The following is a 26,071-nucleotide window of genomic DNA, read 5'->3' as shown; positions in this document are numbered from 1 at the left end:
CCGTCTGTCACAGACACGAAGATGTATTTTTAATTTCACCGAGATGATTGCACTAAAAGCCCCCGCAGTCATCGTGTTTTCAGTCCATTTCAAATTTGATTTTGACGTGACATAAAGCAGTGTTATCTAACTGGGTGATCTGTTTACTTACTTTTCTGTTAGTCTTCCCATTAACGCCATCATTTGTTCATTCAAAGTGAAGCGCGGAACGTGCACGTCAACAAGAGGCGGGATTTATCACACAAACCAATCATATCCAATCATAACCAATTATATCCAATCATAGCACGATGGAGACAATCTCTCCTCTCAAGTGACTTTCCCCCATTCATTCTCAATTACCCCCCACAAAACCCACCACATGCTTTAGGGGTCTAATGGTTTTCTATGAGTGAAAAGGGAGGCATGACTCCTGCTGTAACTTTACCTGCGTGTGTCGCTGTTGGGCAGTGTTCCTTTAGAAATATGGGTGACTTGCACTTCTTTTAATATACTTTGTAATATTTGTGTTGTTTTATATGTAATATGGATTAATTACTAATCCTTTTTTTTTTTTTTTTTTTTGAGGAGGCACTGCCTCTCTTGCCTCCTCGGAAGAAACACTCCTGATATAGAACACATAGTAATCCCAGACAATCCCTTAAACTGTGCATCCAGAAAGCATTCACAGCAGTTCACTTTTTCCACATTGTGTTATGTTACAGCCTTATTCCAAAATGGATTAAATTCATGATTTTCCTCAAAATTCTACAAACAATACTCTATAATGACAACGTGAAAGAAGTTTGTTTTAAATCTTTGCAAATTTATTAAAAATAAAAAAAATGAAAGAAAAAAAATCACATGTACATAAGTATTCACAGCCTTTGCTCAATACTTTGTTGAAGCACCTTTGGCATCAATTACAGCCTCAAGTCTTTTTGAGTATGATGCTACAAGCTTGGCACACCTATTTTTGGGCAGTTTCTCCTATTCTTCTATGCAGGACCTCTCAAGCTCCATCAGGTTGGATGGGGAGCATTGGTGCACAGCCATTTTCAGATCTCTCCAGAGATGTTCAGTCGGGTTCAAGTCTGGGCTCTGGATGGGCCCCTCAAGGGAATTTACAGATATATTGCCCCATAGCCATTCCTTTGTTATCTTGGCTGTGTGCCTGTTGGAAGATGAACTTTCGCCCCAGTCTGAGGTCCAGAGCGCTCTGGAGCAGGATTTCATCAAGGATGTCTCTGTACTTTGCTGTATTCATCTTTCCCTAGATCCTGACTAGTCTCCCAGTTCCTGCCACTGAAAAACATCCCCACAGCATGATGCTGCCACCACCATGCTTCACTGTAGGGATGGTATTGGCCAGGTGATAAGCGGTGCCTGGTTTCCTCTAGACATGATGCTTTCTATTCAGACAATCTTATTTCATCAGACCAGAGATTTTTGTTTCTTATGGTCTGAGAGTCCTTCAGGTGCCTCTTGGCAAACTCCAGGTGGGCTGTCATGTGCCTTTTACTGAGGAATGGCTTCCATCTGGCCACTGTACCATGGAAGGTTCTCCTGTCTCCACAGAGAAGCACTGGAGCTCTGTCAGAGTGACCATCGGGTTCTTGGTCACCTCCCTGACAAAAGCCCTTCTTCCCCGATCTCTCAGTCTGGCCAGGCATCCTGCTCTAGGAAGAGTCCTGGTGGTTCCAAACTTATTCCATTTATGGATGATGGAGGTCACTGTGCTCATCGGGACCTTCAATGCTGCAGAAATTTTTCTGTACCCTTCCTCAGATCTGTGCCTCGATACAATCCTGTCTCAGAGGTCTACAGACAATTCCTTGGACTTCATGGCATAAAACAATTTTAACCTTGTTACAGATGCACTGTATATATTTTGTGTAGGATGATGGCAGATATTTTTTGAGACAAGGGAAAAAAAAGATCTGCGTCCACACGAAACCACTGAAACGACTCAAAACGATGTAGTATACATGCCAGACCATTGTGTGGCGCTGTAATTCTGCTCTTAAAGCAGCGAAGAAGACTTGGAGTGTGCGCATAAACCTTGTGTGCTGAATACAAACTTTAGCAAAGCTTAGAAATAACACTTTATTTTGGTTCAGTAGCTTCTGCAGCACGAACACAAGCATGTAGGGTCTGCTATTGATGTTGTAGGTGCTGTTTTGTGGTGTTAGCGTGTCTGACTTGGGTTGAGATGTGGGGTGATGACATCATCGTTTCAGAAAATATACGGATTGCCCCGTCCACACGACAATGCCAAGCCGGCGTTTTCAAATTTTTCCACTCCGGGACCCGGTTTAAAAAAATACCGGTTTCACCTTTCGAAAACGCCGGATCCGCGTGGACAAAACGCCTATCCGATAAAAAATTTGTGCGGTTTCACTGAAACGCGTCTCTGTGTGGACGGGGCCTCAGTAAAACAAATTATTGTAGCAGTATACAATTTTACAAAAATGTCTCTTTGATATTCTTTAACATATTATGACCCAGAAATCTACTGAATGAAAAATCAGTCGGGTGTTTTGTTGTGTTGTGTGTAGGATTGTATTATTGACTACTCTTTTGAGAGACTTTTACTAGAAACTGATCTCACACTTGACAGAGCTGTTACAGTAGCAAGCCAGATAGAATATGCCACTGATCAGGCCAAATACATTTCAAATTCCCTCCAAGTTACTACCCCGTAAACTGTCACATGCACCTCTCAATACTGCTCAGGTGGGGAAGAGAAGTCATACTTTCGCTGTAGGCACACTTAGCTAATGCTGTGAACTGCTCAGCTGCAACATGCAGGAAGTGTAAAAAGTTTGGATATCATGCTAAACTGTGCAGTTCAGTGCAATCAAATATGCGTGAGGTCTGTGAAATTGAATTACCAGAAGTTACTGTACTGTACACAGAATATTCAGCTTTTACTCACAACATTACAAGCACAGTGACTATATCTACTTCTGACTCTCAGACTTGCTTGGTGGACTTGCTGGTTGACACTAAGATCTCTTTTACTTACACTGTCACTATGGATTCTGCGGTATCGTTTCTGCCATCAGTCTTCAACCACCATGGCAATCCATTGATTATGATTACTGATAACGGTGTTCAGTTTACGTCTGCTGCTTTTTCTGTTTTTCTGGAAGGAAGGAATATTCATCACCATTGTTCCTGCTCTACTACCCGGCAGCTAATGAGAGAGCTTCAACCGTGTACTCAAACACACTGTCCAAATGGCCATCCAGCAACATCAGGCATGGAAATCTGTGATAACCGACTTCTAGCAGGTGTACCGTGCCACTCCACATGCTGCAACTGCTACCCTTTCAGCTCCTCTATGGCAGGCAAATGCGCACATGGCTGTCTATTTTGCCATCTGCACCTGTGCACCCATCAACTGACATGATTGTTCACCCAAGGGTTACGTGGCTGGAACAAAAAAATGAAAAAAAAAATACACTTGTTAAATAGGGTGCTCGTACGTACTCCTTGTTTTCAGGAGGAGGATAAAGTGAGGGTACGGAGCCCCTTGCATGTTCCTTAGAGACAGTTTAGAGATTCTTAGTTATGGAAAAGCATGGAATCCTTCCCATCTCATTGCATTTCCATGCACACCAACATCTCCTAGGGAAGCCTAGTTGGTTGAAGGACTGTCACTTAATCTGATGTTCTATTCTGTACTTTAAATGGTGAGTTAAGATTGTGTTATTGACTACTATATTGAAAGAGCAAGTCAAAACAGTTGAAGAGATGTAATGTGTGGAGAATGGAAGTGAAAAGTAAAAAAGATGGATGAAATTCTCTACTCCTGTCCCACGTGCTTTATTAACTCCTGGGAGATACCACTTGTTTATTTAAATGCAAGCTAATGGGAACTCTAAGTAGTTCATTAGCATTAGCAATGAGTGAAAAGAGACAAAGATCAAACCCTGCTGGCATTTCTGCTGTGCCATGCAGTGCCATAGTCATTTTTATGGTACAGATAGTAAACATTAGTTATAGTAATTAAGTTTAAGCTGGCTTAGTTGGTTTAACCATTAGCCTCATGCTAACCCCAATCTGCCTAGTCTGCTCATCCCTTCTGTATTTCTTCTGTTGGCATCCCTAGTGTTGTGGTGTCTGAAGTATGTTCTGTAACTGTCAGTTTTTGAGTGTGAGCTAAAGTTCATTGGTCAGTGAGTGGTAATATAAACATGTTGAATGCTGTCTTGGTCTGCAGTGCTACCAATTTTCTTGAATGACTTTGTTAACGAAGCTTTCAGTTGATCATTCTAATTTATATAATTTTCTAATTCAATAAATAAATACATAGATAACAAGTGATATCAGTCTAAGTAAAATGTTAAATTGAAAATGAACTTTTCAGAATATCGCCATCTTGTGAGCTTCAGTGAAGTCAACCAGGAAACAAAGTTGTGTTTCTTCCTGTCCCGTGTTGATACAATGAGCATTTACATGTCGGTCAGATGTTTGTGCATAAGGAAGCTACAGACTATATGATTAAAATACTTATATGAGTCTTATATAATTTCTGTATATTTGGATGCAGACTACATTTAAAAAAGTGCATATTTAAGGGCAACTTTTGACAAGCAGCTCTAAAAACATTTTAGAGGAAGTGAAACTAATAAGTGGTTTCTGCCACTAAGAGACATGTTCTCACGTAATGTCTGTTTCACACATACTTCATGTGATGAAGGAGCAGTACGCGCTATTGTGCTTTCACATATGCTGCGTTTGCAGTGTGCAACTGATTCGTGGTTGTATATCACAAACAACATTTACTTATTTTTATTTCCAATTCAAAAGTTGTTAGTGAACATGGCTTGTCAGCAGTGTTGGGGAAAGTTACTTTAAAAAGTAATGCATTACAATATTGTGTTACTCCCTAAAGTAACTAACTAGTTAAGTTTCACGAAAAGTATATTATTACTTTTTCGATACATATTCTCACCTGGGCTGAGCTTGCTTCTTTGTTTTTAATAACAACACTAAAAGTTATATTTTTGCCAAATGTAAAGGCCCTTTCACACTAAAAGTGAAATGAATACGCCTTAGGCTGTATATAATTTAATTTGGTTAATTATTACAGGTTTGCGTAAAAATATTTGATTGCATTTCACTGTTTTTATTCATTTTGAGGAGTACTGAATGTATTCATGCAAGTGAGATGAGTAAATGTCTGTTCACATTTAATCTAGAACTATACAATAACCATCATGTTTACACAGCGCACACAACACCTGCACTTTATTTCTCTCAAAATCGGGACAGAAGAGCTGTCAGTCAATAAATGTGAAAAAATAACTTGTTACTTATTTGAAAAAGTAACTCTTTTATTGTATTTTACTGAACATTTTATTGTAAATTGAAAAAAGTAATGCATTACTTTACTAGTTACTTGAAAAAAGTAATCTGATTACATAACTCAAGTTACTGTCAGCATTGATTCTCTTATACACTCTTTCATAGATGTCACGTTTAAACGCACTACATTTAAACAATGTTTTATTGAATTCATTACTTTTTATTTATATAAAGCAATACTTTAGATTTATATATTATGTTACTTATGCAAGTGGCAAAACATTTATATGTAGGCTATGTTAAAATCACAAACATTATTAAATTAAACTTACAATAGACAAAAACAGCTGACTCTCTTCTTTTCTTAAATCTTCATTCATGAAATCCTGTGAGATTTTTTTTTTTTTTACACCTCCACGAAAAGACTAGTGCTATCCATTATGTTTCCTTGTTTATCTAAATGCAAGGTAAGGTGTCGTTTTCCTTGCTTTACCCGAAACAAAAAGCCATGTGTTGACTGTGAAATAAAGTAGACTTTAAATGATGCGCATTTATGGTGAAATTACCAACATTTTCATGTCAATCCATGTTTATTTTAATGCGAACAATGTGCTGTTGCTTTAATTCAGTGCGGTGCAGCACAGCAAAAATAGATTGCTGCCGACGCACCGCTTCTGGAACACACTGCCAGACCACATCGGCGTGCAGTGTGAAGGCTCTAATCCGTTAACATGGGCACTGCATACAGAGTATGAGTAAAAGATTCCCTAAATTTCTACATTGTCCTTAAACAACAATAATAGGAAATGTTCTTTGTTGTCTAGGAAGTGAATATTTAGCCGTTAGCCTAGCGCTAACATCAGTCTGTTGTTCAAAGTGTGAGGCTGCAAACTCTTGATCTGATGTGTTTGGCATCAATGGTATTGAGATATCGGAAGTATAACAATTTTATCATGAGTGTAGAGTATTACCTCTATACATTAAAACTGCAGAAACTGTTGAGAAGCTGCACACATGCAACAATAAAATATAATAGGGACAGATTAGTCAATTGATTTTATAAAGATGATTATTTACAGTAGGATTTGTAGAATAAACTTGCTTAAAAGTACAAATACAACTATATATTTTACAGTCGACAGTTGTTTTACTAAAAGACAATAGAACCCCTTATAACAACACTTTACACACCACCTTGGCAATAGAATTGCCATTGGCTAGTACATTTTATATTGCTTGCTGTTTTTTGCTGTTTTATTGCTAGTGTTCATTTCTGTTAGAAACTGAGGTGATATTAAGAGTTTACTTTTGTTTAATCCAATTCTTTTTTTGGTTACTAAATAATTTCCTCTTTTCCATGTGTGTTCTTTGTGTTCCATTCTGTCATTGCCATTATTACTTAAAATGTGGATTCAATGATGAATGAGTGTGTTGTTAATACAAAAAGATGTTTAATATTAAACTTAGTTTATTACAGTTAATTATTTAAAAAACAAAACAAAAAAACATTACAGCAAACAATAAAAAAAAAGCTGTCAAAGCATCAGCAAGCTAATTTTATATATACGTAAAGAGATACATTTTGGTTTGACTAATATATATATATACATATATATATATATATATATATATATATATATATATATATATATATATATATATATATATATATATATATACATATATATATACACAGGTGCTGGTCATATAATTAGAATATCATCAAAAAGTTGATTTATTTCACTAATTACATTCAAAAAGTGAAACTTGTATATTACATTCATTCATTACACAGAGACTGATATATTTCAATGTTTATTTCTTTTAATTTTGATAATTATACCTGACAACTTAGGAAAATCCCAAATTCAGTATCTCAGAAAATTAGAATATTACTTAAGAGCAATACAAAGAAAGAATTTTTAGAAATCTTGGCCAACTGAAAAGTATGAACATAAAAGTATGAGCATGTACAGCACTCAATACTTAGTTGGGGCTCCTTTTGCCTGAATTACTGCAGCAATGCAGCGTGGCATTGAGTCGATCAGTCTGTGGCACTGCTCAGGTGTTATGAGAGCCCAGGTTGCTCTGATAGTGGCTTTCAGCTCTTCTGCATTGTTGGGTCTGGCATATCACGTCTTCCTCTTCACAATACCCCATAGATTTTCTATGGGGTATTGTGTCCTTCAACCAGGTACTGGTAGCTTTGGCACTGTGTGCAGGTGCCAAGTCCTGTTGGAAAATGAAATCTGCATCTCCATAAAGTTGGTCAGCAGCAGGAAGCATGAAGTGCTCTAAAACTTTCTGGTATACGGCTGCGTTGACCTTGGACCTCAGAAAACACAGTGGACCAACACCAGCAGATGACATGGCACCCCAAACCATCACTGACTGTGGAAACTTTACACTGGACCTCAAGCAACGTGGATTGTGTGCCTCTCCTCTCTTCCTCCAGACTCTGGGACCCTGATTTCCAAAGGAAATGCAAAATTTACTTTCATCAGAGAACATAACTTTGGACCACTCAGCAGCAGTCCAGTCCTTTTTGTCTTTAGCCGCTTCTGACGCTGTCTGTTGTTCAAGAGTGGCTTGACACAAGGAATGTGACAACTGAAACCCATGTCTTGCATACGTCTGTGTAATGTGCTTGGACACAGAGCTCTGTGAACAGCCAGCCTCTTTTGCAATGACCTTTTGTGTCTTGCCCTCCTTGTGCAAGGTGTCAGTGGTCGTCTTTTGGACAACTGTCAAGTCAGCAGTCTTCCCTATGATTGTATAGCCTACACAACTAGACTGATAGACCATTTAAAGGCCTTTGCAGGTGTTTTGAGTTAATTAGCTGATTAGAGTGTGGCACCAGGTGTCTTCAATGTGGGAAGGCTCGCGCTCTTCAGATTCTGTAGCTGCCGTCAGAGGCAACTCTCATCTATTTCAGTTCATAATATGCACTTTACAGTTAAAAGTTCAATAAATAGTTAAAATGTTCAGAATAATCATTAGAATAAATAAGTAATATTTTTGTTAATACATGTCAATTCATTTCATATTATTCAGCTAAAACAATAGAAAAAGGGGGGAACCTATTTATCTTTTGTTCCGCTTAGAAATTATTTAATTGTTGCTATCAGGATATATTTTTCTGGTGCACTACAAGTAGAAGAGCCACACAAGGTGCTGCACTCGTGACATGTCTGTAAGAGTTACGCCTGTAAGAAGTGACAATAAACAGTCAACAATAAAATAAGAACAAAGAAACTAATTACAAACAAATGAAGTAAACCGTACTTTGGGTTTTTCACTCTCTTATTCGACTGATTTGGATGTTACATTTGGGTTAAGGGGGAATGAAAGCGCACAGCTGTTTTACCTCGATTATCTTGTTTCATAGTCGTTGGAAGACAAAATTGAAAATGAAATCAAAAATATGATTATTTGCACAGCCCTATGTGCCATTGTGGGCGTCCTCCGGCAGCTAGGTTAAGAAACACTGCTTTAGATGATAATCAATTATTACAGAAGTTTTGTACTGTTAAACTTGCATCGAAAAAGATGTGTGATGTTCCTATGGCATTTTGAGTTGTGAAATTTTCTTCTCGCAGATCCATTGATGAGCTTTATTACATGGTTGATCAATCCACCCTACTAAACCAGGCCACTCTGGCAATTTAGGCACAGCCACAGTCACAACACAGTTCTCTGCTCTACCTCCATTAGGCTCTCTAGACGCCCAGAACCTGAAACTACACATAAGCATTAGAGCCCGACCGATATGGATTTTTGGGGGCCGATGCCGATGCCGATATTAACTCGAAAAGAGCCGATTTATAAGCCGATATTTTGATTTTGAAAATAAACTGGATATTAGACCCATTTCCTATAAACTACACTTACACAACATTCAATAGCAAAATATCTGCCTGTTCTATGTATGTGGGCTGTATAAACCATTTTCCAGAAGGGATTATGTTAAAAAAAAAAGCCTTAGATTACAGTCTCAATGACTAAACAATTGCACATCAAAAGTATATATTTTTTAATGATCAAAAAACAGTCTGGTTTTAAACATTTAACAGTTTTACTTACTTCCAGTTGAAGCTGGTTTTAACAGTCTGTGTGTGTACTGTAAATAAATTATAATACTAAAGTTAAAGTAAAAGAGCTATACCAAACAAATTCAATATTCCACAAAACCATGTTAATGAATTGAAAATAAAATTAAAATAAGTTAAATGTATAGCTACATATAAAATAAATAAATATAAAATATAAAATAAATAAATAATACCAAAATATAATTTAAACAATGTAGAATGTTCTCAATATATATACAACAAACACTGCAGATATATTTAGAATAAGTTAAACACTAACGTTATAGTTTGACCTCTTATTAACGTTCGCGCTCTTCCACTGATAAACATGGTAACGTTATTAGCTTTGTGGCTAATCTAATATAGCAATGCATTAGCGGCTGTAAGTGATGTTACAGAATATTTAGAAGTGATAATGATAGGACCGTTAGCTAGAACTACCACACTGTTTTTATATACAGTGTATGAACTAAATCTACAATCATTTCACATGACGAACGACAGACTCACTGTCAAAAGAGTACATCTCCGTGGCTCGGCTGATAGCTTTTTTCTGTAGTGGATTTCTGGCGCTGTTGTCAACTGGGGAGTTGCAGAGCTCCCTCTGGTGGGCAAACTATGCAACACTCATAACATGAGTGAAGCATGAGACTCTGTTTCTCATGTTTCATCGGCCGTTATAAACGCCGATGCCGATTTAAATGCAATTAGCTCATATCGGCCGATAATATCGGCCGGCCGATATATCGGTCGGGCTCTAATAAGCATTAGATGTTCAGTGCTGCTTTCTGCGTGATATGATACTGACTATGAGAATCATTTATTAGATATTAATCAGTTCAGTTAAATGATTTCTCACCCAGAGGTCAGAGTGCTGCCATCAACCCATTTCCATGTGTTCTCCACATCACTGTCAGTCAGACCAATCCAGACTACAGCAGCAACAGACATGTTCTTAACTAAATCCTGTGCAGATGAAACAGTTTTACAGTTTTATATCATTTATATCACATTTATATCATAGACAATAGACACATTTCATCTGACCATCTCCCATTTAGCTGCTACATGCACATGCACACACACACGTGCGCATGCACACACACACGTGCGCGCGCGTGCACACACACACGCACAAAAAGAAATCTATCTATCTATGTTTTTGTGAATTGTGGGGACATTCCATAGGTGTAATGGTTTTTATACTGTACAAACCGTATTTTCTATCCCCCTACACTACCCCTACCCCTAAACCTAACCATCACAGGAAACTGCAGATTTTTACTTTCTCACAAAAAACTCATTCTGTTTAAATTAAAAGCCTTTTGAAAAGTGGGGACATGGGGTAATGTCCTCATAGTCACCCTCTCCTTGTAATACTTATGTCATACCCATGTCATTATACAAATTTGTCTTGTCACAAAAACGCACACACACACACACACACACACACACACACACACACACACACACACACACACACACACACACACACACACACACACACACACACACACACACTCTAACTCTCTATCCAACTCACTCACTTGTTCCTCTTTGTTGTTTATGATGATCAGATCTGCTCCTCTCTCTGTACAGTATCTTCTGCTCTCAGCCCAACTCTTTGTCTTATTGGATATGTAGTAAAGACTGGATTGATAACAAGACCATCCAGCTGTTAACAGAACAAGTTCGGATTTTAGCTTTTAATCCCCATTTACACTCATCTGTCTGTAACTTATAACATATAGTATAGATAGATTGAGTACACTGAAAGTTACTGAGAGCACAATAACACTCCATCATGCTTTAAAAATTTCTGCTGTATAGCAAATAACTGCATAGACTAAAGAAATTTTACCACAAATCTTTTTTTTTTTTTACCCATTTTATGTATCTGTTCCCTCAGTTCTTCTGTCTCATCCTGTAATGTCCATTTTGTTCTATTCAGGGTTTCGTTATCATTTGATAAATTTGTAATATTCTCATTCAAGATTGATTTTGTATTCTTTAACTCATTTATCTCTTCTGTGATGTTTTTGTACTTGATGTAAAACTCATCAACCGTTTTACTGAGTTTGATGGCCAGCACTATGACTGCAGTCAGCAGAAGAACACACAGGAGCACCAAACACACTGGAGCTGCTCTGGAGCTTCTGATCTTCACACAAACACTTCCTGTAAATTACAGATATGAAGATAAATATTTCTTAAACACTCATTTGACTTAAATGTGCATGTTAGTTATGTTACTATAATGAAATGAGTAGGGGTGAGAGAAAAAAAATCGATGTGTCGCGATTCTCGCTCCAACGATTCTGGATCGATTCTGAGAATTTCATAATCAATTCTGAGCTTAGTTTTTACTCGGATGCGCGATGACGCTGAGTGTGCTTTAGCTTTAGAAACACAGATTCTGCTTGCTTCAAATTCCTCACACACTTACACCACTCGAACATGAACATAAAGTTCGGAAAGACTGAAGTAAATTACAACATCATTTGTGGGCTTCACTTCACAGGATGTGCTGTGAGAGACGCAAGCTTTGTTTGATGTTGCTGTGCGCGGTCTCGCCCGTCGGTATTTTCCCTTACAAATGCTGTACGAAGGAATGTCGTTTGGAATGCAGTGGACTTATATATTTAAAATATGAAACTCACTTACAGAAGGCTACTTTCAATTACAAATGTTGAGGCTTTGTTTGAGAAGAGTGCTCGCGTTTGCGGCTGTGCACGGCTCCGTTTAACAGTCGGCTTTGGCATCTGTTTTGTGTGTGACATTTTTCCCTACCTGTTCATATTTTGGCGCTCTAATGTACTTGCGTCTCAAAATGGATTTATGGCACAAAATTAATGTAAACACAGCCAGTTTTATCTTAAAGGATTAAATGGGCAGGACAAACCGCATTGCTTATTTTATTTCAAAAGAGATTTGTGCGTGAATGCAACTTACTACATCTCCCGTCTATGAACAATCAAACGACATTAAACATGAGAAAGAAAACGTTCAGATAATCTTAAATACTTAAAGCACTCTTTGTTTATTGCTTGTAATATTTTTTTGTTGCTCCTCTTTATTATTTGCTACTTGCTTGAATGTTTTGAAGTTCTATTATTTTAAAATTCTTCATTGTTTTACATTTTTTTTAATGTATCCTTATGTAAGGATATGTAAATGTAAGGATTTTAAGGTTTTCAAGTCAGTAAACTCATTAATTAACAAGAAAAAAAAAAAAGATCAAGAATTGTTTGGAATCGGATCGTGACTCCCAGAATCGAAATCGGTTCGAATTGCGAGGTGACTCAAAAATTCCCACCCCTAGAAATGAGTCTTAGTACCTGAGTGTTGAAGTGTTTGATGTGTTGCGGAGTCTGAGCTCTCTGTTTCTGTCCTGATTTTATGACGATTCTTTGTGTCTCTGTTGGCATCAGTGATCATCACCTCACCATCTTCTCTGTCCAGTTCTCGTATCTCAGTGCTACTATTGGCGTGAGTCCTCTTGAAAATGTTCTGACTTTTAGAGTCCATTGTGTAAGGTGCTCATGTGGATGCTGCTGTGTACTGATGCTTTTAGAAGCTGAACTTTTACACCACTTGACCGCACTGAGCAGTCTTCCTGTCTGCTTATTAAAAAATGTTTTGGTGAAGGATACTCAGAGTTTTTTTTTCTTCATTTCTTTCCCCCTTCATCTTGTAAGTTAACCCTTTGATATTCATTTAATTTAAACTTTTTACCACTTTCTCTACAATGTGAATTCTAGAACAATGTATCTTTATTAAACATAAAATTAAATTACACTTAATGTTGAATCTATCTATCTATCTATCTATCTATCTATCTATCTATCTATCTATCTATCTATCTATCTATCTATCTATCTATCTACCTATCTATCTACCTATCTATCTACCTATCTATCTATCTATCTATCTATCTATCTATCTATCTATCTATCTATCTATCTATCTATCTATCTATCTATCTATCTATCTATCTATCTATCTATCTATCTATCCATCCATCAAACTAAATCTATCTATCTATCTATCTATCTATCTGTCTGTCTGTCTATCTGTCTATCTGTCTGTCTGTCTGTCTGTCTGTAATGTGTCATCACCATAATTATACAACTTTTAGACGAATTATCATTCAGACAACCCTGCAACTAGATATGAAAATATGTAGTTCTGCACATCCACATTTTTCATCTTAAGTGTATTGTTGTACTTCTGTTGCTGCAATTTGGGGTTAGGTTGCTAAAGGTCACGGTGATGGTAGGAGATGGATTGCAGGATTTGAGCCTTAAACATTTGCCAGCTCAAACTTGTAAACCACAGCTCCTCAAATTGTTGAACAATTCACAAATTGCTCTCAAATTGTTAATGTTAACAACATCAGCATTGCATGACTTTGTGTATTTAAATTATATTAGCGTTACCTGTAGAATTCAATTTCTGTACAGTCTAATCTCTAACATTGATTTATCATACCATACAATCAAAATACATAAATCAAATGGTTAGTTTAATTACTCTAGCTGCAGTGAGAAAAGTCTATAAATGATCCACCACCTGCAGCATCCTCACATGCCATATAGCCTACTAGCTGGGACTGACGTGACGTGATGACACACAGACAAACGACAACATGTTTGAATTTCCCACGAAAGCCCACCAGTACCATTCAGATTAAAAATCATTATTATCCGCTTACCGTTGTTAATCAGGCTAAGGTAAGGAGGTAGATTCGAATGCTGGCTGCTTATGTACTTGCTCAAAAATTTATTTTGGATAATTTTTAACCAAAAAAGTTACGGACAGCAGCTTTAATTATGATTTTATTGATGGACTCCACATTTGGTTAATGACACATTTATAGTGACAGTGAATAAAGTATATGTATATATTATACTTTATTCACTGTCACTATAAATCATGATAATATAAAAGCATTACCTGCAAACTCTGTTTCTGCAAACTCTGCAAACTCTCACCCGCTTTACAGTGAATGCATTGCATAATGCATTGTGCCATTTTTATAGTGGAGCCACTTAAAGTCTTTCAACAGTTCTGTCTGAAAACTGCAATCCTTTTTTCACTGGTGGATCCACAGTTACTTTGTCTTACAAAATAAATCACTTTGTATTCTTTTCATCTTCTCTCTTCAGCGCTTTGCATTTTGCACGCTAGTTAGCTCCGTCACATGATAAAGGAGTGATTAATTGCTAATATTAACCAATCTTAAATCTGCATTAAATTTAAGAATGTAAAGATGACGTTTAATTGGTTATGTAACGTTTGGATAGAATGGTGGCTCACAGCAGACACATACTGTACAGTAATTAGCAAACTTTTTGTAGAGAAATGAAAACAGCTCACACCTCAATAATCATTTGCACTCGCACAAATGCTCCCAAATATATTGAGGTTGCACAGAGTAAATTTCAGGTGCATGCACAACCAAAATGGTCACAATTTCAAGCCTTGCTATGAAACATGGTGTCTGGAGCTGAAGTTGCGGTAATTATGAAAAAGTTATGATGTTGCTTTAAGTGAACCGCACTGCTCTGAAGTGTTCTGCTTCTGCAAGTGTGGTGATGAACACGTGATATCCTGTTAAGATGATAAAAAGGCAACATTTTGATAATTTTTAAAAAATATATTGAAATAATTCAGATGGTGAATGTTGTTCTGAGTCTGTTCTGGGACTGTACTGCTCTGAGCTTCTGCCTCTACACTTCTGCTGTTGAGACTCAAAACCACCATGATCAAAATGTCTCACAGCGTTTCAGAGTAATTTTGTGGCCATATTTTAGTTGTAGGAAACTTGAACTGAAAAAAATTAACATGAATTTCAGAATGTCATCATCTTGTGAGCTTTATTGGAGTCAACAAATTTGTCTTTACATGTTAGCCAGACATTTTGTGCCACCTGATTGAGAAACTTATATGACTGCAGTCTTGCATGAATGTACATTATTTGAAACATATCTCAGAAGCACTATTATTATATATATTATGTGGAAAAATATTTGAATTCAAAAGAAAAAAAAATGCATCTTTAATTAGTGAAACTTTTACCTGCTGTGCTAAAAACACTTTAGAGGAAGTGAAACGAAGTGGTGTCTGTCACTAAGAGATATTTTCTTACATAAGATGTCTTTACTATCTGACTTATCTGTCACGGTTATCTTCAGTTAATTTTCGGTTTCATGGAATTTCAGTTTATTTTCATTTGCCACGTTTCTTCTTTTTTTCAGACTTAAGTCACTCATCTGTATCCTTGGTTGCTGTCATTATAATCCATCTTTTGAGTTTGTATATATGTAACCCTATCCTGCACTCTTTGTCCAGTGACATTTGTCACATTTATAGTATGGTGTGTGTTAGGGGGCTTTTACACTGGGCTCATTTGCTGCGGTCTGAGCTCGGGTGCGATTATTCCTGGTGCCTCCCGCAGCGTTGGTCTGGTTTCACACTCAATATGATTTTATCGAATCCTGGTGCGTTTGCGTTCATCTTACGTCATTACAGACATGCACGGCGCATGATAGAAAACAGAACAGGGGTCAGTAAATTGTGGGGTTTTTTTTATTAATTTGGTGCCATTGTGTGCTGCAGAGTAAACGACACGAGTCTCCTTATATACTTCCGGGTCGCGCTATGATAACGTCATGGGCTATTGCCGGCCAATATGATTGGAGTTTTTTGATACTTGGCTTTCAGACATCAGCTCATGTGTGACGTTCCCCAAAACGTTTCAAACGCAGAGTTGAAGTTCCCTTTGAAAGGGAAACAATATTACAGATACAGAAATTGAACAAAGTAATCAAATATAAAATAACTGCATAAAAAACTAATTTGAATAATTAAATAAATATGAAATATTAAGTTACAAAAGCTATTCAGTCAAGAGTGATTTCTTCGTCTTTTGATTAACATTAAAGTCACAAAGCAAGAATATTAGACTGCTGTCCCTTTAATAAGACATAATTCAAACATCCAGTACACTGAGACTGATACACATGCGCTGTCTGTCTCATTTTTCTCTTTTAGACATAACCTACTATGTTTGTTAGGATTCTCGTTAAAGGGATAGTTCATCAAAAATGAAAATGTGATGTTTATCTGCTTACTCCCAGGGCATTCAAGATGTAGGTGACTTTGTTTCTTCAGTAGAACACAAATGATTTTTAACTCCAACTGTCAGCATGATATGGCAGTATACTCTGTGAAGTTCACTTTGAAAGTCATTTCTGGAGTCCAATTTTGAACATTATATAATGTCCCCCTAATTAAACACACCTGACACAACTCATCAGCTCATTACAAGAAACTCCAGGACATGAAATGGGTGTCTGACAAAGGAAACATTCAAAATGTGCTGTTAGGGCTCCTAGATTATGGCAAAAAATCATAATCATGATTATTTTGTTCAGTATTGAAATCATGATTATTTAACACAATTATTGGTGGGTGATATGATCAAAGTCTTATTTCATGATATGAGTAATTTTAAATGTCAGTGAAATTTCAAAATGATCTGTACTATAGCAAAAACTAATACTAGGTTAATTCATGTATGTATAAAGTCCTCAAAACAGCTACAAGTAAATAGTCAACAATAAAATTAGAACAAAGAAACTAATTACAAACAAATTAAATAAACAGTGCTTTAGTTTTTTTTTTCAGGAAGATGAACTAACAGTGGTATTCGGATAAGTAATAAACAACAGAAACTGAATAAAATAATCAAATGTAAAATAACTACTGTATACATTAAATATAGACTAATCCTTATTTAAAATTAAAAAAAAAGTTATTCATTCAAGAGCAGTGAGTGATATCTTTGTCTTGTCTTTTCTGCAGCAGTCATTAATGTTGGCTGCTGTTACTTTGTTTCTACAGTGAAGAGCTGCAGGGACCCAATATAGGCCTACTGTTACACACACACACTTTCTCAGTGTTCACTTAAGATATAACTGACTGCATTTACTAGGATATTTACCAAAAAGGCATTTTGATGTTTTTTTTTGTGTTAACTATTTGACTGTTTAGGTGCTTATCTGAAGCCCACAGTATACTTTGCTTATGTGCGTTCCACCCCATCTCGGAGCACGGCAGCACGCACACAGGTGGCCGCCTAGGGAACAGAGTCTCTTTCGTGGCTTAATGTGCTTTTAATAGTACTATTTAATGTCACTCTCTTATTCTTATTCTGATTTGGATGTTACATTTGTGTTAGGGAGGAATGAAAGCACACTGCTGTGAAGGAAAGGAAGGTGTGCTGAACGGAATGCGGCAGCAGTACAGTAATCCTTTTACCTTGATTATTTTGTTTTCATAATCTTTGGATGCCAAAATCAAAATTTGCTTTAGATGATAATCAATTATTACAGAAGTTTTGTACTGTTAAACTTGCATCAAAAAGATGTGTGATGTTCCTATGGCATTATGAGATGTGAAATATTCTTCTCACAGATCCATTGATAAGCTATATTACATGCAACATCAATCCACCCTACTAAACCAGGCCACTCTGGCAATTTAGGCACAGCCACAGTCACAACACAGTTCTCTCTTGTATCTCCATTAGGCTCTCTAGGCGCCCAGAACCTGAAAATACAGATCAGCATTAGATGTTCAGTGCTGCTTTCTGTGTGATATGATACTGTTAGAATTGTTTATTATATTTAAGTTTAGTTCAGTGATTTCTCACCCAGAGGTCATGTTGCTGCCATCAACCCATTTCCATGTGTTCTCCACATCACTGTCAGTCAGACCAATATAGACCACAGCAGCACCAGATATGTTCTTAACAAAATCCTGAGCAGATGATACAGTTGCACATATATATCATAAACAGAGACAATAAACACATTTCATCACACACACTCACTCACTCACTCACTTGTTCTTCTCTGTTGTTTATGATGATCAGATCTGCTCCTCTCTCTGTACAGTATCTTCTGCTCTCAGTCCAGCTCTTCATCTCATTGGATATGTAGTAAAGACTGGATTGATAGCGAGCCCATCCAGCTGTTAACAGAACAAGTTCCCCATTTACACTTCTCTGTCTGTAATTTATAACAGATTATATAGTCATAGATTATGTACACTGAAAGTTACTGAGAGCACAGTCATGCTTTAAAAATGTCTGCTGTATAGCAAATAACTGCATACACTAAAGAAACTTTACCATAAATCTGAAGTTCATTTCTTAGCTGGTCTGTCTCATTCAGGTTTTTGTTCTTCATTATTAGCCCATCTCTTTCTTCTGTGAGGTTAGTAATCTTGTTTAGTAGCTGGTCTCTCTCTTCAATGTAGTTTGTGCTCTTTGTATGGATGTGGATACCCAGCACTATGACTGCAGTCAGCAGAAGAACACACAGCAGCACCAAACACACTAGAGCTGATCTGGAGCTTTTGATCCTCACACTAGCCATTTCTGAAGATGACAGACAATGTGTCTTAAACACTCAAGTGACAAAAAAAAGTTGTTGTTATAATGAAATAAATCTCAGTACCTGTGTGTTGAGGAGTTTGGTGTCTCTTGGTGTTTTCTGTTTCTATCCTGACATCAAAACTGTTTATAGGATCAACATTAGCATAGATATTCATCTCTTTTTCATCTTCTCTGTCCATCCAGTGTTTCCCAGGAATGTTCATTTTGCCATAAGATGACATATTCAGTCTGCTGGAGTTAAATGTCAGATTATTAGAAGTTGTTTCTTCAAGTAAACTGCTCCACTCTACACTTCTTCTTTTTAGCTTTTGGTTTTTGAAGGCATCACTGTGGTCAAGAACATGTGATATCTTGTTCATTATGAAAGGTTATATGAATGTACTCCTTCACTACAGTTTCAGTCAGTCTATAACAAACACATTAGTTGGCACTAGTTGCACTGAGTATTTTATACAAGCGTTTTTCAGCGCACTCTGTTTCAATCAATGGTTTTCTTGCTTGCATTCATTTTGACTTTGAGAATGAATTTTGCTGCCTTTATTCAGTTGGGAACACATGACTGACTACAGCAAATCTATGAAATGTAAATGATTTTAATTTTCTTTCTCTGTATTTTCATATTCCTTTACATGTTAATAAATGATAGAAGAAAGTTCAAGAAAAAAAAACAAAAAAAAAATGTTTTTCCCATTCTGTGTTGATACAATGACTATACATGTTGCCCAGACCTTTTGTGCTTAAGGAAGCTACTGTACATTAAGCTACTGATATGGAGTCTTCATCTCATGATATTTATAACATTATAACATATTTAAAAAAATATATATATTTATTTTGTTTAGGGTGAAACATTTGAAAGAAATAAACCTTCAAGGTTTCAGACATTTACTTGCTAATGCTGAATGTCATTCATGTTTACTGTAGGTATGTGTAGGTTGGCGCATCTGCTCTTTTTTTTTTTTTTTTTTTTTTCCCTGTTCTTCACACCAGTTTATCCATACATGATCTGCATTGATATAGATAATCATCATCTCTCCATTTCTCTGTTCATCTCTTGTGTCTCAGCAATGTCCCTCAGTGCTCATTGCACTGGTGCTCCCAACTTAAAAAAAATAAAAAAAATACCAGCAAAATGGTATATTAACAGATTTCTTTAAATTTAAGTTTCACATTCAGCTCTCTGCCAATTGAGCAGATTAAAAGCTTCAACAATCAAACCTGATCCTGAATTCTTTGCCACACTCTCGCGCTTAAAATGTGTGGATTCAGTGGCGAGCGCAGCATTACCTGCAACCTCTGTCCCACACGCTACAGTGAATGCATTGCATTGTGCCATTTCCATAGCGGAGCCACACAAAGTCTTTCAGCCATTCCCTTTTCACTGGTGGATCCACAGTTACTTTGTCTTACAAAATAAATATCTCTGTATTCTTTTCATTTTCTCTCTTCAGCGCTTTACATTTTGCACGCTAGTTAGCTCCGTCACATGATAAAGGAGCGTCAATGAACGGGAGTGATTGATTGCTAATATTTACCAATCTTAAATCTGCATTAAAGTTAAGAATGTAAAAATGAATTTTAATTGGTTATGTAACATTTGGATAGAATGGTGGACCAGTCACTGTATCAGCTCACAGCAGACACATACTGTGCAGTAATTAGCAAATATTTTGTAGAGAAATAAAAACAGGTTGCAGTGCACCTCAACAATTTGCACTCACACAAATGCTCCCAAATATATTTCGAGGTTGCACAGATTAAATTTCGCGAGCATACACAACCAAAATGGTCACAGTTTCAAGCCTTGCTATGAAACATTCTCTGGTGTCCGGAGCTGAAGCTGCAGTAATTATGAAAAAGTTATAATGTTTCTTTAAGTGAACTGCACTGCTCTGAAGTGTTCTGCTTCTGCAAGTGTGGCCATGAACATGTGATATCCTGTTAAGATGATAAAAAGGCAACTTTTTTGATAACTTTTGATAAAGCTTCTGCTTTTACACTTCTGCTGTCGAGATTCAAAACCACTGTGGTCAAAATGTCTCACAGCATTTCAGAGTAACTTTTTGTTCATATTTTAGTTGTAGGAAACTGATCAAGCCTTGTAACAAATCCATTAAATAGTAATGATTTAAATATTCTGGCTTTGAATTCTCTCTCTTTTAATAACAAATTACAGATCAACGGTTGTAAGAAAGTACAAACAAACAGTACAAACAGTTTTTTTTTTTATTATTATTATAAATTACAAATGATATTAACAACCTAACAAAGACTATGAAGTTGAACTGAAAAAGTTAACATGAATTTCAGAATGTCATTATCTTGTATAAGCTTTAGTAGAGTCAACAAATCTGTCTTTACACATTAGCCAGACATTCTGTGCTACTTGATTGCGAAACTTATATGACTGCCGTCTTGCATGAATGTACATTATTTGAAACATATCTCAGAAGCACTATTAATATCTTTAATGGTAAAACATTTGAATTCAAAAGAAAAAAAAATCATCTTTAAGTGAAACTTTTACCTGCTGTGCTTGAGGAAGTGAAACAAAGTAGTTTCTGTCACACAAGATGTCTTTACATATATCTTTCACAGTTTTGGTTTCATGGACTTTGTTTGTTTTCTTATGTCACATCTTTATTTTAGATTTAAGTCACTTATAGTATGGTGTGTGTTTGTCTTCTTTGTATGCCTGCTACAGGTCTCAAAATAGTTGGGACGGGGGCATGTTTACCATAGTGTATCATCTTCTCTTCTTTTCAAAACAGTTTAAAGATGTCTGGACATCGAGGTTAAGAGTTTCTGGAGTTTTGGTGTTGGAATTTGGTCCCATTCTTGCCTGATATAGGTTTCCAGCTGCTGAAGAGTTTGTGGTCGTCTTTGATGTATTTTTTGTTTAAAGGTGCCCTAGATTCAAAAATTGAATTTACCTCGGCAAAGTTAAATAACAAGAGTTCAGTACATGGAAATGACATACAGTGAGTCTCAAACTCCATTGTTTCCTCCTCCTTATATAAATCTCATTTGTTTAAAAGACCTCCGAAGAACAGGCGAATCTCAACATAACACAGACTGTTACGTAACAGTCGGGGTGTACGCCCCCAATATTTGCATATGCCAGCCCATGTTCCCAACATTATGAAAGGTATTAGACAAGGGCAGAACGTCTGGATCTGTGCACAGCTGAATCATCAGACTAGGTATGCAAGCAAGGACAATAGCAAAAAATGGCAGATGGAGCAATAATAACTGACATGATTCATGATATCATGATATTTTTAGTGATATTTGTAAATTGTCTTTCTAAATGTTTCGTTAGCATGTTGCTAATGTACTGTTTAATGTGGTTAAAGTTACCATCGTTTCTTACTTTATTCACTGAGACAAGAACCGTCGCTATTTTCATTTTTAAACACTTGCAGTCTATATAATGCATAAACACAACTTCATTCTTTATAAATCTCTCCAACAGTGTAGCATTAGCCGTTATCCACGGAGCATAGCCTCAAACTCATTCAGAATCAATGTAAACATCAAAATAAACACTGTACTTACGCAATTAGACATGCTGCATAACGAACACTTTGTAAAGATCAATTTTGATGGGTTATATTAGCTGTTTGAACTTTTTTTATGTTGTTTAAGGCAAGCGCGAGCTCTTGGGGCATGGAGCACCAGATTTAAAGGGCCACACACATTGAATCGGCTCATTTCTAATTATGCCCCAAAATAGGCAGTTAAAAAAATGAATAAAAAAAAATCTATGGGGTATTTTGAGCTGAAACTTCACAGACACATTCAGGGGACACCTTAGACTTATATTACATCTTTTAAAAAAAAGTTCTAGGGCACCTTTAATGATTCGCCAAATGTTCTCTATAGGTAGATCTGGACTGCAGGCAGGCCAATTCAGCACCCGGACACTTCTACGACGAAGCCATGCTGTTGTAATAGCTGCAGTATGTGGTTTTGCAATGTCCTGCTGAAATATACAAGGCCTTCCCTGAAATAGACGGGAGGGGAGCATGTATTGCTCTAAAACCTTTGTATAACTTTCAGCATTCATAGTGCCTTTCAAAACATGCAAGCTTGCCATACCGTATGCACTTATGCGCCCCCATACCATAAGAGATGCTGGCTTTTGAACTGAATGCTGATAACGCGCTCCATCCTCTTTAGCCCGGAGGACACGGCATCCGTGATTTCCAACAAGAATGTCAAATTTGGACTCGTCTGACCATACTGAACACTTTTCCACTTTGAAACAGTCCATTTTAAATGAGCCTTGGCCCACAGGACATGACGGCGCTTCTGGACCATGTTCACATATGGCTTCCTTTTTGCATTATAGAGCTTTAGTTGGCATCTGCAGATGGCACAGCAGATTGTGATTTTTGGAAATATTCCTGAGCCCAGTCAGTAATGTTATTGACACAGTCATGCCGATGAATGATGCAGTGTTGTCTGAGGGCCCGAAGATCATGGGCATCCAATAAAGGTCTTCAGCCTTGTCCCTTACACAGAGAGATTTCTCCAGTTTCTCTAAATCTTTTGATGTTATGCACTGTAGATGATGAGATTTGCAAAGTCTTTGCAATTTGACATTGAGAAACATTGTTTTTAAAGTATTCCACAATCTTTTTTATGCACTCTCACAGATTGGAGAGCCTCTGCCCAACTTTACTTCTGAGAGACTCTGCCTCTCTAAGACATCCCTTTTATAGCTAATCATGTTACAGACCTGATATCAGTTAACTTAATTAGTTGCTAGCCAGCTGAATCTTTTCAAAAATAATTTTACTCTGTTTATTAATGTTTTTACTCAACATTTGTGCAGTTTTTGGAGGATTTGTGATATCTTTTAAATTTATATAAATAAATAAAAAAAAAAAAAATTAAATAGGTTTTTATGCAAAAGCAGCTTTTTATGTAAATTTCACTTTTTAAAAGGCCCACATTTCTAACTTTTATTCATGTGCATAACATGGATAATTTGACTTTGTTTAGTGAAGGATTTTTGCCCATCTTTTGGAAAATACAGTTTTAAAAGTAAAAAAAAAAAAATCATCATTTTTACCAGTAGATGGCTGCAGAGCTCCACTATTTGCTATGTGCTATTTGACTGACTGAAAGACATCTTTTCACAAGTTTTTTTTCAGTTGGATTCATATTTAAATGTTATGAAATCACAATTATAACAATAAAAAGTACTTTTTGTCAAAGTTTAGCATTTTTTGTACTTAAAAAAAATCTTTTTTTTAAATAATGTTATCAATAATGTAATCTCCAGAGACCCCGCTTAGAAATTGGACAAAATCCATTCTAAAAATCAGAAACAACGCACAACACACAGACAGAAATGAAGTGGCACACTTCCAACAATGCAGGAAACATCCTCAATACAAAATGGACATGCTCACACACACACACAAACACACACACACACACACATACAAATAAAAAAATATTTATTTTATTATTTTTATTATAAAATTATTATTGAAAAACTGATTTTGTCCTGTACAAAAAATGCTAAAATGCTGCGTATCCTTGACAACCATGCAAGCAATAACTTGCAGACTGAACTGCAATCTTTGCTGGCTTTGTCATTTTTAGCAGCCATTGTGCAGTTAAACTGCATTTTTTTTTTTTTTTTTAAATACTGCAGCTGACTACGTGCGCAAGAGTCAACTGTTTACACTTGCACGTGCATGAAAGGTCATGTGACGTGTTTTCAGGCATGTAGATGGAGATCGATTCTGAAACGCTGTGGAAACGCCAGTGTAGGTGAGGATCATGTTCATTGTTTTCAGATCCACTCAGAATATGAACGTAAGTGTTTCCGAGTGAAATACTGGCATAAAGTTGGCTTGATGTTGGACGTTTGAGATCCGCAAATTTAGCGACTGTCTCTAAAGTTAAATTCATTTCTACAGATGTTTTTATCTTCAATAACATTTGAAGAGAATGACTTACAGTCATAAAACCATCTGTAAAGTGATCTTGCAGGTCACAGGTGTCGGGTATGATGATTTAGATTTTTTTAAATTTAATAAAATAAACTGTCAAATAATAAGTAAATATTTCTATGTATTTCACTTACTGTATGCTCATACACCAAATATACCATAATTCAAAGCTCAAAAAAGGCAGTGACTTACAGTCATAAATCCAACTGTAAAGTGTTCATGTAGGTGTCAGACTCAGGTATGATGCACACCTTTTAGATATTTGATATTTAATAAAAGAAATTGCCATATCGTGTGTAAATGATATTTTTTACTACTGTAGGCTCATTTATTTTAATAAACATCAAAACCTAAAAGGTGTGCATCATGCTTGACACCTAGATGAACACTTTACAATTGGTTTTATGACTAAGTCATTCTCTTCAAATGATATTGAAGTTAGAAATGTGCATACCAATGTCATATGTAACTTGACAGATGGTCTCTAAATTTGTGAATAACAAACTAAGCATTTTCACATAAAGAAAACACTTAACATGGTTTATTGTGATCATAAATTTTGGTCTTTATGCCAGTATTTCACTTGGAAACGCTTAGCGTGAAACTTAAGTTCTTATTCTGTGTGTGAAATGTTTTGAATTGAAATATTCACAGCTTAAATACACAGCCATGTTGAATTTAAGCCCATAAAAATGCAAGCCCTTAAAGTGCATATTGCAGGTTAAACATTTTTTTCGAGATGAATATATAACCTTGTACAAAAATACCATATAAAAGGGTACTACAGGGTTTAAAAATGTTTTGCAGGACATAAGGGCATGAATTTAGTAGATAAAGTGACGGTCTCTGTAAAAAACGCTTTTTTTTTCAGCATCGCGTCATTTTACGTCACTCAAGGGAGTCGATCGCCGAGCTTTGTGTTGACTCAGTGCAGAGTAGGCTGGTATTCAGTAACAGCGGTCGTGAATTAGTGTGTTTTCTGTAGTTTTTGTATTCTATTTATCATCGTCATGGTAAATTATTGTGTTTGTGGAGGCTGCACAAACTCCAGCCTGTCAGGACATCGAGTCCAGAGGTTTAATAACAAGAAAAAGGACGCTGCTATCTTCCGTGCCGGGGTGTTTTGTGCAGGTGAAGAGAAGGGACTTCATTTCTGCATCTGCTTCGAAAAACGCGTTCATTATAGACCGGAGGATTATCATCCTGACGATATGATGGAGTTCATCATTATAATACTACTGTAAATA

At 36.5% G+C, this 26,071-nt stretch overlaps 2 protein-coding genes across 2 annotated transcripts in view; one reads left to right on the top strand and one right to left on the bottom strand.

Annotated features, from left to right (window-relative positions):
• The window catches only part of cadm2a (cell adhesion molecule 2a), a 269,868-nt gene that overhangs the window by 22,884 nt on the left and 220,913 nt on the right, over positions 1-26,071 (top strand). The gene's annotated exons all lie outside the window — the stretch shown is intronic.
• LOC125262690 (killer cell lectin-like receptor subfamily F member 1) lies at positions 9,535-21,732 on the bottom strand. The gene is made up of 7 exons (XM_048181507.1): positions 18,914-21,732; positions 18,586-18,834; positions 18,298-18,425; positions 18,106-18,212; positions 17,838-18,002; positions 10,934-11,036; positions 9,535-10,364 (listed from the first exon to the last, which is right to left on the bottom strand). The coding sequence occupies exons 1-7, from the start codon at positions 19,209-19,211 to the stop codon at positions 10,242-10,244; spliced, it is 1,173 nt and encodes a 390-aa protein (XP_048037464.1). The 5' UTR covers positions 19,212-21,732; the 3' UTR covers positions 9,535-10,241.

Source organism: Megalobrama amblycephala, linkage group LG2, assembly GCF_018812025.1.
Source record: "Megalobrama amblycephala isolate DHTTF-2021 linkage group LG2, ASM1881202v1, whole genome shotgun sequence".
NCBI classification, from domain to species: domain Eukaryota; kingdom Metazoa; phylum Chordata; class Actinopteri; order Cypriniformes; family Xenocyprididae; genus Megalobrama; species Megalobrama amblycephala.
This window is presented reverse-complemented; position numbering and strand designations above follow the sequence as displayed.